At 51.4% G+C, this 14,226-nt stretch overlaps 7 protein-coding genes across 7 annotated transcripts; 2 read left to right on the forward strand and 5 right to left on the reverse strand.

The window, feature by feature from the left end:
- Positions 1-2,065: 2,065 nt before the first annotated feature.
- ASPBRDRAFT_528331 (MFS transporter) lies at positions 2,066-4,024 on the reverse strand. Its single transcript, XM_067626955.1, has 4 exons — positions 3,303-4,024; positions 3,117-3,249; positions 2,640-3,060; positions 2,066-2,573 (listed from the first exon to the last, which is right to left on the reverse strand). The coding sequence occupies exons 1-4, from the start codon at positions 3,763-3,765 to the stop codon at positions 2,103-2,105; spliced, it is 1,488 nt and encodes a 495-aa protein (XP_067481303.1). The 5' UTR covers positions 3,766-4,024; the 3' UTR covers positions 2,066-2,102.
- A 259-nt stretch (positions 4,025-4,283) lies between these two features.
- Positions 4,284-7,112, reverse strand: ASPBRDRAFT_54093 (putative transmembrane glycoprotein; the record flags this gene model as incomplete). The annotated part of the gene is made up of 1 exon (XM_067627169.1): positions 4,284-7,112. The coding sequence occupies one exon, from the start codon at positions 7,110-7,112 to the stop codon at positions 4,284-4,286; it is 2,829 nt and encodes a 942-aa protein (XP_067481304.1).
- Positions 7,113-7,208: 96 nt separating this feature from the next.
- ASPBRDRAFT_528037 (uncharacterized protein) lies at positions 7,209-7,647 on the reverse strand. The gene has a single exon (XM_067626948.1). The coding sequence runs from the start codon at positions 7,530-7,532 to the stop codon at positions 7,305-7,307; it is 228 nt and encodes a 75-aa protein (XP_067481305.1). The 5' UTR covers positions 7,533-7,647; the 3' UTR covers positions 7,209-7,304.
- On the reverse strand, positions 7,411-8,436 carry ASPBRDRAFT_41852 (GNAT family N-acetyltransferase). The gene has a single exon (XM_067624670.1). It carries the CDS (start codon positions 8,266-8,268, stop codon positions 7,762-7,764), a length of 507 nt encoding a protein of 168 aa, XP_067481306.1. The 5' UTR covers positions 8,269-8,436; the 3' UTR covers positions 7,411-7,761.
- A 196-nt stretch (positions 8,437-8,632) lies between these two features.
- Positions 8,633-9,509, forward strand: ASPBRDRAFT_41853 (mitotic-spindle organizing protein 1). The gene is made up of 3 exons (XM_067624671.1): positions 8,633-8,857; positions 9,174-9,251; positions 9,355-9,509. The coding sequence occupies exons 1-3, from the start codon at positions 8,780-8,782 to the stop codon at positions 9,439-9,441; spliced, it is 243 nt and encodes an 80-aa protein (XP_067481307.1). The 5' UTR covers positions 8,633-8,779; the 3' UTR covers positions 9,442-9,509.
- A 306-nt stretch (positions 9,510-9,815) lies between these two features.
- On the reverse strand, positions 9,816-11,236 carry ASPBRDRAFT_29208 (uncharacterized protein; the record flags this gene model as incomplete). Its single annotated transcript, XM_067622633.1, has 5 exons — positions 9,816-10,174; positions 10,243-10,512; positions 10,572-10,796; positions 10,856-11,156; positions 11,216-11,236. The coding sequence occupies 5 exons, from the start codon at positions 11,234-11,236 to the stop codon at positions 9,816-9,818; spliced, it is 1,176 nt and encodes a 391-aa protein (XP_067481308.1).
- Positions 11,237-11,690: 454 nt separating this feature from the next.
- ASPBRDRAFT_194947 (putative ATP dependent RNA helicase) lies at positions 11,691-13,824 on the forward strand (the record flags this gene model as incomplete). The annotated part of the gene is made up of 3 exons (XM_067620811.1): positions 11,691-11,915; positions 11,972-13,630; positions 13,693-13,824. The coding sequence occupies 3 exons, from the start codon at positions 11,691-11,693 to the stop codon at positions 13,822-13,824; spliced, it is 2,016 nt and encodes a 671-aa protein (XP_067481309.1).
- Positions 13,825-14,226: the final 402 nt, after the last annotated feature.

Below are 14,226 nucleotides of genomic sequence, written 5' to 3' on the forward strand. Positions count from 1 at the left end.
GCAAGGGCAGAATGACTTATTCGGGAGGCGGCAAGCGGGAATGGACCAGCAGAAAAGCGTGAGCAAAACTGACTGATGATGGAGAGAGAGAGAAAGAGAGGGGGAAAGAATCCAATTCAGCCGGTTAGTGTGTTACTGTTAGGAGCTGGTAGATTTTAGTGTGTCTCCGGAGTGCTGTGGAAGGTTAGTTAAGTTCCGGACTCGGTGGTGTAATAATAATAACAGCACCTAACTAACGAGTAATACGTAGTGGTTGTGGTAGTGGTAGTAGTGTAGTAGTAGCCTGTCTGCCTACCTATCAATCGGGGGAGTGGGGAAAGCCGATTCAACGATGACGATAGCTTGGGGATTGGGTGAGAAGCAGGGTGATATAACAGACAGATAGCCAGACAATTGGGTAACTATACTAATAAGTAATGACACAAGGGACCGAGGGCAGAAACTGGTTCAAGCTAGGAGGCAATGGTGTCACAGGAAGGGGAAGAGATTTTCTGCACGATAATAAGCAGACGAACTAATGGGCATCAGGCATTATCTGGCCATCTGTTGAAAAGAAAAGAATTCAATCAATCACAAGGGCGTCAGCCGCAGGCAGACAGACAGAGAGAGCAGGCCGACCAGGCAGCGTGCATGTACCTTCAGGGTACCTCCACTCCGTTGGGGCCAAAGTCAGCCAAAGGTAAGGTACTCTCCCGGTACTTTCACCGTACGATTACAACCTGATCGCATGCGGCAGGCGGTAGGCCCGAAAAGGGAAGAGCCGGGGAAAGTTTGCCAGTCGCGTGCCTTCTTCTGGATGCGGCAATGGAAATAATTGAATAATGACGAAAACCCCTTGGCGTCGGCTGACCCGAACTTTCACCATCAAACTCCAGCCACAATTCGAGGTACTTCCCTCTCCCTACGTCTCTAGTACCTGCTGGAAGATCATAGATGAGGTGCCTACTGTTACAACTCCTGCGCAGCTTATATGATCTATGCAATATGAAAACTTATTATTCACTTGCAGATGGAATACGTATTTGTATTTCGATCTTACGACCCTCTGGCGGAGCTGACACTGTAGCTCAACCTATGTCTACTCCATTGAAGCAGTACAAAGTCGTTCGAGCCACGAATTCCATTGATTGTCAATGCTTTGTTAGATTGGAAGCTGGCAAGGCACCGGGGAATTAGATTACTAAATATAATGAATTACCAAAGGACTGGCCCGTGCTAAGATAATGGAAGTCTTAGAACGCACTAGATACTACCGGGTTATACAGTAGATCCGACCCATGCATCTGGGTACGTGTTCATACATGCAAACTAAGCCGCACTGGTAAATACTCTACTGCCACCTACATTCAACTAGAGGTCGCTTATGAGTTGCTTCTAGTTATACCTTGCTTGCCAGCCAGCCAGCCAGCCAGTTGCCTACTTATTCCCCGACAGTCCGAACTCAAGCAGCTTACTAGTTAGCTCTTGCAAGGGACCAGGGTTGTTTGACTACATGACTATTCAGAATGATTGAGGACCGAGACAACAGCATGGAGTGACTTACAATGAAACGCTGGTATTACCCACCAGCTTGTAAGTCCCTTCTAACTTCTAAGCACCCGTTGTGTGCGGAGTAAAATGCGAGTACATAAGCGTGGCGCTTGGAGCGTGGTCATGTGGCAGCAATGTCGTCTTCCATTTGATAGAGAGTTGTACCTGCTCTCCTGAACCAATTCACTATTCCATACACCCACTTCTTTCCTAGTGAAGTCCCCTTCCCACTCACCATACACGGACCCCTACTTGCAAGCTTCCAGCAGCGATGCAACTGCGTAATACTGCCATCTCACCGGGATATTCAAGTCTTATATGGTCACATTGCACTCTGCTAGCCCCGGAACGGTGTCCACGTTTTCTGGAAGAGTCTATACTACCACTTCCAGTAAGCCCATGCAGGACTGACCGTCGTCAGTCTGAGGATCTTTTCATGTTCTCTCTATTTCCAGGAAAAGTAGGACCGGTTGTCGTGCTGTTATATGACCGATCTTGATGATTTGTTTTTCATGCCACGCACTTTGACGTGACACTAACAGGCACCAACAACCAGGTATCGATGGCTAGATTTAGCCCTGGATTCGGAGACAACATACTGTCAGGATGACTGCCGCATAAAGGATGACTCCGGCCATCCATGGCAGCCCCATCCATATTCCTTCCCAGGCCATCCCTGTTCGAAACAATCCAGCCAGGAGTGGCCCGGTTATCATGAGTCCAGCTCCCTGCGTCAGTGTTATGGTCGTATTAAGGAGTCCAACATGCGATGGCCCAACCAAAGCACTCCCGACGCTGCGCAGAGTGGCGTAGAACCCCCACCCAAAAGCAGCCAGTGCAACTCCCACAACGAACACTGCTGGATGAAGCGCTACGCTCATGAAGCCAAAAGCAGCCAGCAACAGACATGAGCAGCCTAGTGCCATTCTAAGGTCTCTCTGCACGGGGGAAAAGTATCGGTCGAGGATCTTCGCAGCCATCGGAAGCACGAGCATCAAAGCGAAGCAGTTGAGTATCCCCTTGATGCATATGAGAAGGCTCGCCTTGAGAGTTATATCAGTATACCAGAAGACTTGAAAGCATTCGTACATGTCACCGCAATATCATACCTCTGCTACGCTCCATGAAAAGCGCTTGGAGACATATTGGAGCATGAAAGGAACTGCTTCGATTCCATAGCTCGAAAAGAAAAACGCGAGGGAGATGACTAGGACACTTGGATGCTCGCAGATGAACCCATGGAGCTGGGCAACCTGTGAGCGAACAAAGTGTACCACACTTGCCCATGTAAGCGCTGATGGTCGCTTTACGGGGCCTGTCGTCACCGACTCGACCTCATTCACGGAGTGGACTGAGGGCTCCGGCTTAGTCTCTGGCAACCAGAGGATCGCAGACAAGCTACCAATCTCGCAGGCTAGTCCCAGCATCCAAGGTACCCAGGCGTTCCAGGACATGAGCCAGGCACTCAGAGGAACCGCGACAATTTCTGACAGTAGTATAGCTGCCGATAACATGAAATAGGTACCTGAACTATAAGGTCCTGCATTAGTGAAGGGGACGCAACAGGGCTGGTCAGATAATAGTACCGTTTCTCTATCGGGAAAACATCCGCGATGATGGTGAAAGCCACAGAGGTGGATATTTGAGAACCGCCACCAAAGATCTGAAATAATGGTGTAAACCAGATAGCTCGAGGTGGTATGGTCGCATGATACCAGGCTTTCACATAGGAGTTAGCCTGTCCTTTCCTGTCGCAACATCACTTCACTCACCGATAACTCTGATCCCAATCTCCTCTATAATAGATCCCGCCAGGCTTAGGAATAAGACCGGTTTCCGACCAACGCGATCTGCCATGAGACCATATGGAAGCGCCAGAATGATGCCCGGAAGCTGGTCGAAGGTGCTCATCCAGCCTCTGAGCAATGCTAGCTCACCCTGCACATCAGCAGCCTTACAAGCCGAAGGAGCCACTGAAGGGAGACCCCTGCTGGGGTCGCCATCGAAGAGCTCCGGATGCAAGCGCTGGCAGATGTTCAACTCGTATATCTGAAGTTGAGGAGCAACGGAGATGTAGTTGCCGAAGTCGACAGTGACAGCTATGAGGCACGCAAGGAACAAGACCTGCTGTGCTCTACGCGCGACACTTTTCGGCTGCACAGGGGATTCATTGTGCCCAGCTAAGAGAGAAGTTGTCTCGGAGGGTATTTCCGGTTGATCGGAAGCAAAGGTCATGATGAAGGAACCCTAGCCTTGAGATGAATAGGGAATGCCTCAAAGTCAAGAGTCGAGAGGCTGAGCGAAGAAATGAGAGCCCCTCTGTCTCGGAGATGATGATAAGAATGGGCTATGATTAGCCTCATTCGCAAATGACGCTAAAGGGAACGGGCATGGCCCAGGCCAAAGGATCCCACGTATTATCTTACTAGGGGCTAAATGGACCAGTCGGCGACACATAGGCGCTTCTCCGATGCCCGATAAGCAGAACAAGGGCTTACCGCTGTCCACTGGCCGATTGTTGTGTTGACCCAATGCAAGTGATATATTAACTGGTTTGATATTTAGCTAGTAAACACTACTGGGCACTAGGCGCAGAACCGTCCAACGGTCCGAGGGTCAACAGAGAAACCAAAATCAGAAACCATGGATATCACGCTCGCCGAACACTTTTCTAAACAACCTGGTCGACAGTGAAGAAAAAACCATAAAACAAATATGAACATAAATACCAAGCATTACCTTTGCTGCCCGATTCACAAGAAGCCTGCGTTGTTTCTCGAGTTTCCTGCCGGCTCCCTCTGCATACTGTGCAGCTCTTCCCATTCCCGCTCAACTGCCCGGTTCAAGCTCACCCGGCGTGATTTGGAATCAAAGGGAATGGAGTAGAGGGAAGGGCTTTTCCGTGATGACTGTCCGGCGCCAGCTATGTCGCCGTGGGTGTAGAAGCCGGTCTGATACCAAGGACGTGAGCTCCCGCCGAGCTGCCGCTCAGCGGGTGCTTCGTTCTCTTTCCCCAATCCCGCTCCTCCATCGAACCGTTTCGGCTCATCCAAGCTTACTTCACTGTAAAAGCGAGGCAGGGGCGCGATCGTCTCGGAGTAATTATGTGCCAGACTCGACTGGCTGGGCAATTTGCCCACGGGGCGGGGTGGCCCCATGTCTGAGGATTCTTCGGACAGGCTATGTAAATAAGCCGACTGACGATGGTCATCCGTGTAAATGGAGGCAGACATGGCTGTCGACCAGGGCCGCTCTTGGATCGAGTTTCGATATTCCTCAATGTAGTTGGAACTGGCTACAGTGTCGGCACGACTGGCTGTGCTTCGAGCTCTTTCAAGAGCCCGGCAGCCCGATGATGCTCGACGGCCAAATTGACCTGCGAACAAGGGGTTGGACGAGTTTCGACTCTTCGCACGGCTTTGGAGAAATGCCTCTAATGAGTCCGCTTCGGAGATGGTTGAGTCGTCAGGCTCTACTGTTCGAAGACTCATTCGTCTGGAATAGTCCCCGCTCTCTCTGGTTCGAGGTGGCGGACGTGGAAACAGCGGCGCTAGGTTTCCTACGTCACTCTCGTCACTTCCAAACGAAGCCTGTGTGTTTTGCCAGGAAAGTCGAACCACGCCATGTCCTGGAGGTCCGAAACCGCCGGCCCCATGCCCGGCACCACTGAGTCGAACTGGAAGCCCGGATGCCACTGTAGATATGCCACTCGACCGTTTGGAATATCTGCGCGATCGGGTAGTCGAATTTCGCTTCAGGGACCTCCTGGGCTGGATCGGCCGAAGAGGCTCTCGTTTCCTAGAACTAGTTGTGGTTGTTCGTCGGTGCAAGGGGGGGCTGTTCTGGAAAGACAGGCGCTTCGGCTGTGCGGGTACGTCCTCCACTGCTTTGGCCTCTTCTGGTTCGGGTCCCTTGAGAGAAGCGAAACCTCCCCAGTCGAATGTAGGGTCGGAGAGGGTGTTTTCTTTGCCGGCTGCGTCTCGGGTTTGCTCGCTGCCTTTCGCCGGGCTTGCGTGCCATAATGGTAGCTCCAATTTCGGAGGCTCAGATGATTGTGAAGGAATCCGGAGAATTCTCGGGGGCTCGCCCTGGGTAGTTTCCTCAAAAGGCCGACTATGCGCGATCCCCTCGCCCTCTGTCTGAGTTGGTAGCGTTTTCTCGGCTTCCTGTCCATCCTGGGGATTCTTTGCGGCCGCTTTACGCTTGTGCCGCCAGCAACAGAACAGGAGTAAGGCAGTGCTCAGGAAAACAAAGGGAACGACGACAGCGATAGCAATAATACCGGCCTTGCCTCCGCGAATGCTGTTCGTTGCATCGGAGGCTGTAGAATTGGCTGTGCCTGGTCCGCCCGTGATCCCTCCCGACATCGCCTTGATTGTCAACTGCCGAGTGTCCTCTGCGGTACCCTCCCGGGCAGTGAGGTTGATATGATAGCTTCCCGGACTGATGTCGGAGGGAACTTGTCCAAAGATAGTTTTGTTATCACGGTTGTAATGAAGCCAGGGAACATTCTGGCCCAAGTCAACGTCTACCTGGACAGAATCATTGGTCAAGACAGACTCGTCAAGGACCAGCATAAAAAACTGTCCGATGATAGCGTCGCATACATTCTGATCATTGCGAAAGAATTGAGTGAACTGTAGACTGACGATCAGCGTAGCTACATCTTGAAACTTATCCGTCACGGTAATCGTGACATTATTATCGGCGGCATCTCCAGGGGGAGTGCCGCTCAGAGAAATAGTCTTGTCGTCCAGAGACAACCAATCTGGCGAATCCACCTTAGTGTCAGCCAGATCACTCTTCGTCGCGCTATGTCCGTCCAGGGTGAGATTGCTGACAAAGTGCGGACTAGTGAACGGCCGTCCTCTTGAGAGGAAGAATGTCTGCGTGCTCCGATTGAACGCCAAGATGTGCGGGCTGATGGTCATCTCAAAGGTCATGGTAGCTGCGCTGAACCCTGTCACGTCCGAGGCTATCAGGTTGAAGCTGAAGGTTTGAGGTCCACTATCCGGCGTTGTTCCGGAAAAGCTGAGTGATTTTGGGTCAAAAACGATCCATGAGGGTAGTGGTGCGTTGTCCGGAGACGTGCCATAATAGGCCGTTGACGGGCGCGTGTTGGTGAACGTGTCCGGCTCAAATGATAACGAGAAAGCGTCGCCTGTGTGGAGGAGGATGGTGTCAGGGGCCGAGGTTGGCCCTATGTCTTCGAGTTGTGAAAATAGTGGCTTTCCCGGTTGCGGTCCATCATCTGTTGTGACGATCAACGTGACTTGCATATTCACAGACTCCGAGCCATCTGAGGCCACAAGATCAAACGTCGGTGATCCTTGGTCATCTTTCTGCGGCGTTCCGGATAGCGTACGAGATTGGCTGTCGACTTCGAGCCATGACGGCGCGTTCGAAAGTGAGTATTGTGTGTTGTCATCGCTGCCGGCAAAGGTGCCTTGTGAGAAGACGAATTCGAATGGCTTCGATACCCGTGCTACCGGAGGTAGCTGTGCGTTAACAGGGTAGCTGGCCTGCAGACCTGCAACGACAGTCACCAGGATGCTGAGGAGAGCCAACGCAAAGAGCGCCATATCTCCCGAGCAAGTGGAACGGTCTTAGCAGATATTCGTTAGACGTTCCTATAGATCTCCCAGACGTATCATCCAAGCACAGCTTGAAGTAAGATCTAGGACTGTATGAATCTCAGAAGAAAGAGAGAGAAAAAGACGACAAAGATAGAAGGTGGCAGCTAGGAGAGCTAAAGTGGCGGAAAAGGCCTGTCCTTAGGGCAAAGAGTATGCTCCCAAGGGCCTCCGCGCCCAAGGGCCCATTGGGCACAGGAGAGGCGCGAAGCGTGTGGCCCCTTCTACAGAGCCATACCTGGATATGTTTGACGTCACTGAAGTATGGGAATGGTTAGAGATGGATGGTTCGCGGCGCGGGAGTTCAAGCTCACGTTGCGAATGCACGCGCCTGCAAGGGATGGCTTGCAGGAGTCCACACAGGAGCATAGCCGACCCAGCCCCTCCCTCTCAGTAGCGTTCGTATTTGCCGGAGGCTTAAGGGATGATATTTGACAGGTAAGACCACCCTAGTTTCGGGACCAAAAGTACCAAGGAAGAGTCCTGTGATTCCTTTCCACCGCGTGAAGCGGAGGGATAGGGGAGACCAGGCTTGTCTATCGAGGGGCCAAGGGCCATGCTTAGGCGCGACAGGGCGGGTACAGGGCCCACGCTACAGCTAGAGATCGAGGACCATCTTGATCCCGGTCCGCCCTGGCGCATAGTAGTCCGGAATCTCGTCACGCTCCTTGAAGCCATTGCGGACGTATAAGGATCTGGCGGGAGAGCGGGCTTTGTCGACCCACAGCTGAATCTGCTGACACCCCTCGCTCTGTAGACGAGCTTGAATATAGTTTATGAGCCGCATCCCAACACCCTGGCGGCGATGGGCTTCACTCACACAAACCTTGTGCAGCAAGGCTATACCCTTCTGGCGGACGTAGACAGCATAGGCCAGCAAGGTTGGGCGGACATCACCTGAAGCCGCCGGTGCACGGGTCACATACAGGACCCTCGTGTTGGGTTTCTTGCGCCAGAGTTCCTCACCGAAACTGAATGCCTCATTAGCGGGAAAGGTCTTTTTCTCGACGCGTGAAATCTGGGCAAGAATCTCCAGGGCCTGGTCTTTCTTCAAGGAATGGATGTCTGAGATAGTCAGACTGGGAGTCAGATCCGCTGGCGGCATTCCGGAGAGCCCCTCCAGGATCAACATTCACGATCGTTTGGACGATGGGGAGTTGACAGGGGAGGTTCCACAATTATCCCGGAGCATGAAGGATACTTAGAGTATCTCCTTCTCTGATCCAAGCAGATGCCCAATATCGTGCGAAGGTCCAATGGCTCTCAAATCAACTAGTTTGCCCGGGTTGCAAAAGGAACTGGAGGTTTTTAGTAGAGGAAAAGCCAATCACAGATACTCCTCTATCTCAACTAGGTATAGTCTATAGTACGCTAGTCACCGCATTACCATACTTACATTACGATGATACAGTTTGAGTATTTGAGTAATATTGCGTTGGAAGACAAGGAATACCTTCAACTTATCTACAACTCATCTGTGTTCACTTCTATCTATAGCTTATACTCCATAATACACATATACACTTTCCAGCATTCTACCCAACGTTTCATCCCCTGTCTTTCTCTCTCACTCATCACTCGCCCTCAAACAAACGAACTTACTCTTTCCTTCAAAAATGCCCTCCCAAGCCGACGACAAGCGCCAGGCCGCCCGCGAAGTCATTGACATTCTTCACGAGATTTCCACCCTTCTTGTACGTGACAAACCTCCTTCCTCCCACCTTATTTTCTTTCATTCTTGCACCTGGCTTTTTCTTGCTCTTTACTCTATTACTACTATCATTACCGTCGAATTTTCTAGCTAGCCTTTTGCTATCATCTATCATCTTACCTACCACCAACATGCCAGACAGGAGTTAAATCAGACCCTCCTGGATCTAGTCGTGTCTGGTCTGGTCTAGTCTGGATCTGGTCTCTCATCTCATCTGACTTGACTTGACACCCCCGTTCGAACTAATTTAATTGACTGATAATCAAGATTAACTAACTATCTATATTACCCTCATCCAGAACACTAACTTGGACCGCACGGAGCTCTCGCTTTGTGTATCTCTGATTGAGAATGGAGTGAATCCTGATGCTCTTGCTGTAAGTTCTTGCCTGGCATATCATGCGCATGTGCTATATATGTCTAGTCTACGTACTTTGCTTTGTCTGTCCCCGGGATGGAAGCTGACGGTGTCTGTATCAGGCGGTCATTAAGGATCTAAGAAAAGAAGCTGGCGCGTCGCGTGGGTTCGCGACTGAGCAGCAGCAGCAGCAGGCTTTGCCGGAGTGAGATCGGATCTAGATCGAGCTGATTTGGGACTGGTTGTGTGTGTTTAGTATCTAGGTATCTATGGCGTTTGATGTTTACTTTTTTGTTTGGTTTTCCTTGTGATACCCGTTTTGAATTAGAATGGAATGGTTCATGCAGTCTACTACTAAGTGTGACAATATTCGTCGTATTCATGGATCCTCGTTAGGGGATTAAACGGGGTTTGAACTTCCCACTTGTTGCAGTCTTTGGTATCATTAATATCGGCCATTATGGCCATTATCAGGGTAATGGTATGAAGAATACATGTAGCAGACAGGGTGTGCTAGTGACGAAATGGCATGTGTAGGGGACGAGGCAGGCAAAAGGAATATCTCTTAGTTACTGAACAAGCGCTACGACTTGCCAGCATTCTCAGCCTTGCTACCGTCTTTGGACGCTTCGCTGGCCGGCCCAGTTTCAGCCGTGCTCTGCTCCTTAACCTTGGCTTCCTTCTCTTTCTCATCTTCACTATCCCCGAGACTAAATGGATCATGCTCTCCGACGGGCGAAGGGTCAACGGTCGACAGAGGCTGCCACTTACTTGACTTGCCTGTCGCGGGAGACGTACGCCTGACGGGCTCGGAGGCATCGTAGAGATTGTCAATCTCAGTAGGCGGCCCCTCCTGGAAGGAGACCTTGCGTCGGTCAGAGGAAGATGAGGTCTTGAACAGGTCGGGATTGGCGAGAGGGCGTGGGGGGCGCGGGGGAGGAGCTGTGAAACGGGAGATTAGCATTCGACAGTGAATTTAGAGCGAGCTAAGGAGTTATAGGTTGAATTACCTTCCGAATCCCTCAATTCAAGCGTGGAAAAGTCGTCGTTCAGAATCCGATGATCAGCATCGTAGCGTTCGCGATCGCCGCTCCGACGACCTAGGTCCCCGCTCCGTCTAGGTCTACCATAGTTTTCCTCAGGCTGGCCCTGGGCAGAAGGTCCGGCCTCTGGTGTTTCACCATCGAGGCGTTTCTTTAGGTTCTGGACCCACGAGTTGACCTTGGTCTGGGTATCTAGGAATCCTTTGCGAAGGTTCTCACGGATCACCGGGAGATCATCTATACACAGACCATCGGTTAGCGACTCAGATGACTTAAAATAGATCCACGTCACCGACCATCAAAAAAGCTGTATTCTTTTTCCTCCGATCCATCGCTTCCTCTTCGTGGCCGCTGCTGTGGGTACTCGTTGTCCCAACGGGGTTGGCGCGCAGGACGGTTGTAGTGCTCGGCCAGCTGACGGGCATACATCTCATCTGCTTCTAGCTGCCTCTGCGCAGCAGTTGGGCGTGGTGGCTTCGGGGGCGGCGCATCTTGTTCGGCAGCATTGGGGTCCGTCATACCTAAAGGGACTTGTTAGTGACCGCGCATAGCAGTATTTCCCATCGCGATCCACACGTACTAAGCAAAGCATGGAATGACCGTTCCACATCCCAGTTACTGGCCACCAACACCGCCTTGATCACTGATGCCTCGATAGAAGGGAATGCTTCCTTGAGGGTACTCTCGGCCTGTTGCCGGGGGCTCAATGGGCGGGGTGGCTTAGGCGGGGCAGCTTCCGCAGCGCCCTGCTGAGCAGGGGCTGTTGACGGTGCTGCAGTGACACCGGTTTCCTGCGGTTCATCATCAAAATCAAGAGGGCGCGCGGTAGTTGGCGACTCGGGTTTGGGGCTGAGTGGCCCGGTGGGGAGTTTATTGGGAGTCTGGCTGCGAGTGAGTGGCCGGCAGGAGGTATAAGGAGCGGATATAGAGGACAACCTACAGTCTTGTCTTCTTCCGACATCGTGAGAGTAGCCCAGGCAGCGTTGAACTATCGCAAACTTGCTGTCTAGAAGGTGGAGAAGAATGCCAAGATTTCGCAGGCCCTGAGGGTATTTATGCGACCAGAAGATTTGCCCAACAGGCAGAAAGCAAGCTGGGGATGATGCGATTGGAGCTTCGGAGACTCTAAGCCCCCTTCCCACTTCCGATGCCCGCGGAGTGACGTTGCGCACGTGATAGCCTCGGTGCTTAAGTAAGCAGTGCTGCAGGTGCTCCAACAATACTTTGTAGAGTAGGATCGGGATTGTGTTCTGGCAGTGCAAGGCTTGCGCAGCTGACACAGGAATTGCTTTTTTCCGTGTGTTGAATGTCAATATGCTTAATTGGGGTCTTCCAGTGCGCTCATAGCTTCCCCCTGGTTGGAACCGGTGTTGCAAATCACCTCCTAGGTCCATTATCACTAAGCTCCAATTGCAATGGCTTCCGAGCTGGATCTGTCCACCAGCTTTATCCCGGCTCTATATAAGCCGGCCGCATTGCTTCCAATCGCAAGACACAAGCAGAGCTTGTTGTACCTGGCTGAGACATATCCGGTGACCATCGTCGTTGGACAAACAGGAAGTGGGAAAACGACCCAACTACCACAGTATCTCGACCAAGCAGGATGGTGTGCAGATGGAAAGGCTATAGCCGTGACACAGGTATTTTCTCTTCCATCGGCAACTCAGATGCAAGAGAAAAAGCTAACATAGCAAAGCCGCGACGAGTGGCTGCTACTACGGTAGCAGCTAGGGTAGCTGAGGAAATGCGCTGCAAGCTCGGCGAAGAGGTGGGCTACTCAATCCGTTTTGAGGATCTGACTTCGGCTTCCACCCGGATAAAGTTCCTCACGGATGGAATGTTACTTAGAGAGGCACTCGTAGATCCTCTGCTGTCACGGTACTCTGTAATCATGGTGGACGAAGCTCATGAGCGATCCCTCAGTACCGATATCCTCCTTGGTATCTTGAAGAAAATTATGAAACGACGGCCGGAGCTTAGGATTGTGGTCAGTAGTGCAACCTTGCAAGCCGAAGATTTCCTGCGATTCTTCGCTGGTGAGGAATTTGACAGCAATGCGGAATCTGGTGAAATTGGTGGCAAAGTGGGAAGGATCATCAGTCTAGAAGGTCGCATGTATCCGGTGGACATGCTCTTTCTCGAGAACCCTGCAGAGGACTACGTCGAACGCGCAGTCAAAACTGTGTTCGACATCCATCTGCAAGAGGCAGAAGGCGATATCTTGGTGTTCCTGACTGGCCGGGAGGAAATTGATACTACGGTGCAGATGATTGCTGAACGTGCTGCAACGCTGCATCCCAAGGCACAGAGTATACTCCCATTGCCACTTTACTCTGGTCTCACAACAGACCAACAAATGTACGTGTTCGAACCGGCACCAGAAAACACCCGCAAGGTGATTGTGTCGACCAACATCGCCGAAGCATCTGTTACTATCAACGGGATTGTGTATGTTATCGACTGCGGCTTCGCCAAGTTAAGAGCTTATAATCCCCAAACGGGTATAGAGACACTGACCGCCGTGCCCATATCAAAGGCAGCGGCTGTTCAGCGTGCGGGTCGAGCTGGGCGTACCAAACCTGGGAAGTGCTTCCGTCTCTACACGCAGCGGGCCTATGAGCAGCTCCCTGAGGCTACCGTTCCGGAGATTCAACGGTCAAACCTCGCGCCCGTGATCATGCAGCTCAAGGCTTTGGGTATCGACAACATCGTCCGATTCGACTTCTTGACTCCTCCTCCTACGGAGCTTGTTATTCGCGCATTCGAGCTGCTGTACTCTCTGGGAGCGGTTGACGACTATGCCAAACTCACAAAGCCCCATGGGATGCGGATGGCAGAGTTGGCAGTCGATCCAATGATGGCCAAGGTGCTGCTATCGGCGCCATCTTTCAATTGCTTGAGTGAGATCCTCTCTATTGCCGCCATGGTGAGTCTTCAAGGGACCGTATGGGTACAACATGAAGGCGACAGAAAGTCATCGGAGAGTCACCGCAGGAAGTTCGCGGTCGAAGAGGGTGACCATCTAACGTATCTTAACGTTTATCAAGCGTTTATTACCAAAGGAAAGAAGGAATCCAAGTGGTGTCGGGATAATCTCCTGAACTTTCGATCTCTGCAGCGGGCTGTGAGCATTCGCGGTCAATTGAAGCGATATCTTGAGCGATTTGGAATCCAGGTCGACGAGACTCTCTCCGCACGGTCCCGACAAGAAGACCCAAGTAAGCTTGCGGAGCAGATTCGTAGGTGTCTTACTACGGGCTATTTCGCGCACGCTGCGAAAATGCAGCCCGATGGCACCTTTAAGACGGTGAGCGGAGGCCTGACTCTCCATGCTCACCCGAGTTCATTGATGTTTGTATGTTGGAATCTAGCTTGCCTGTGCTACCTTTGCGGTAATTTGCTAATTGAGCTATATAGAACCGGAAAGCCGACTGGGTCATCTTCCATGAGATATTACAAACCGGCGAGAAGACCTTCATCCGCGATATTACCAAGATCGAGAAGAACTACCTTCTCGAATATGCCCCGAACTACTACCAGGTCCATTAAGCTATTGGACACAGAGAGGTACCTTATTGAAATCTATATGATGGTGAACTAGTGATTCTGATTGACGACATACACTGCCTGTACTATACCCGCCAGCGTTGACTTCTATAGCATGATAGAGTTTCGTATTCCTTTCTTTCTATTATTGTCGTAGAAATTGTCTATACCAGTAAATTCGGCTATACCGGCGGACCCAAAATTAACAATTAACTACAGATGTAGAGGGTACCTGGGTGGTGAATAAAAAGAGCAATCGGCTGTCTGGATGGACGATGTGCATCATTCATTTCACAGCAGCCAGACGGTCCCTTCGCCGAAGAACAACAACGCTGACCCATCTTTCTCTCTTGCTGCTGCAAAGTCAACCATCCTTACAGCCTCAAACATACTGCAGCCCACAAA

This window comes from Aspergillus brasiliensis, assembly GCF_001889945.1.
Source record: "Aspergillus brasiliensis CBS 101740 unplaced genomic scaffold ASPBRscaffold_4, whole genome shotgun sequence".
NCBI lineage: Eukaryota > Fungi > Ascomycota > Eurotiomycetes > Eurotiales > Aspergillaceae > Aspergillus > Aspergillus brasiliensis.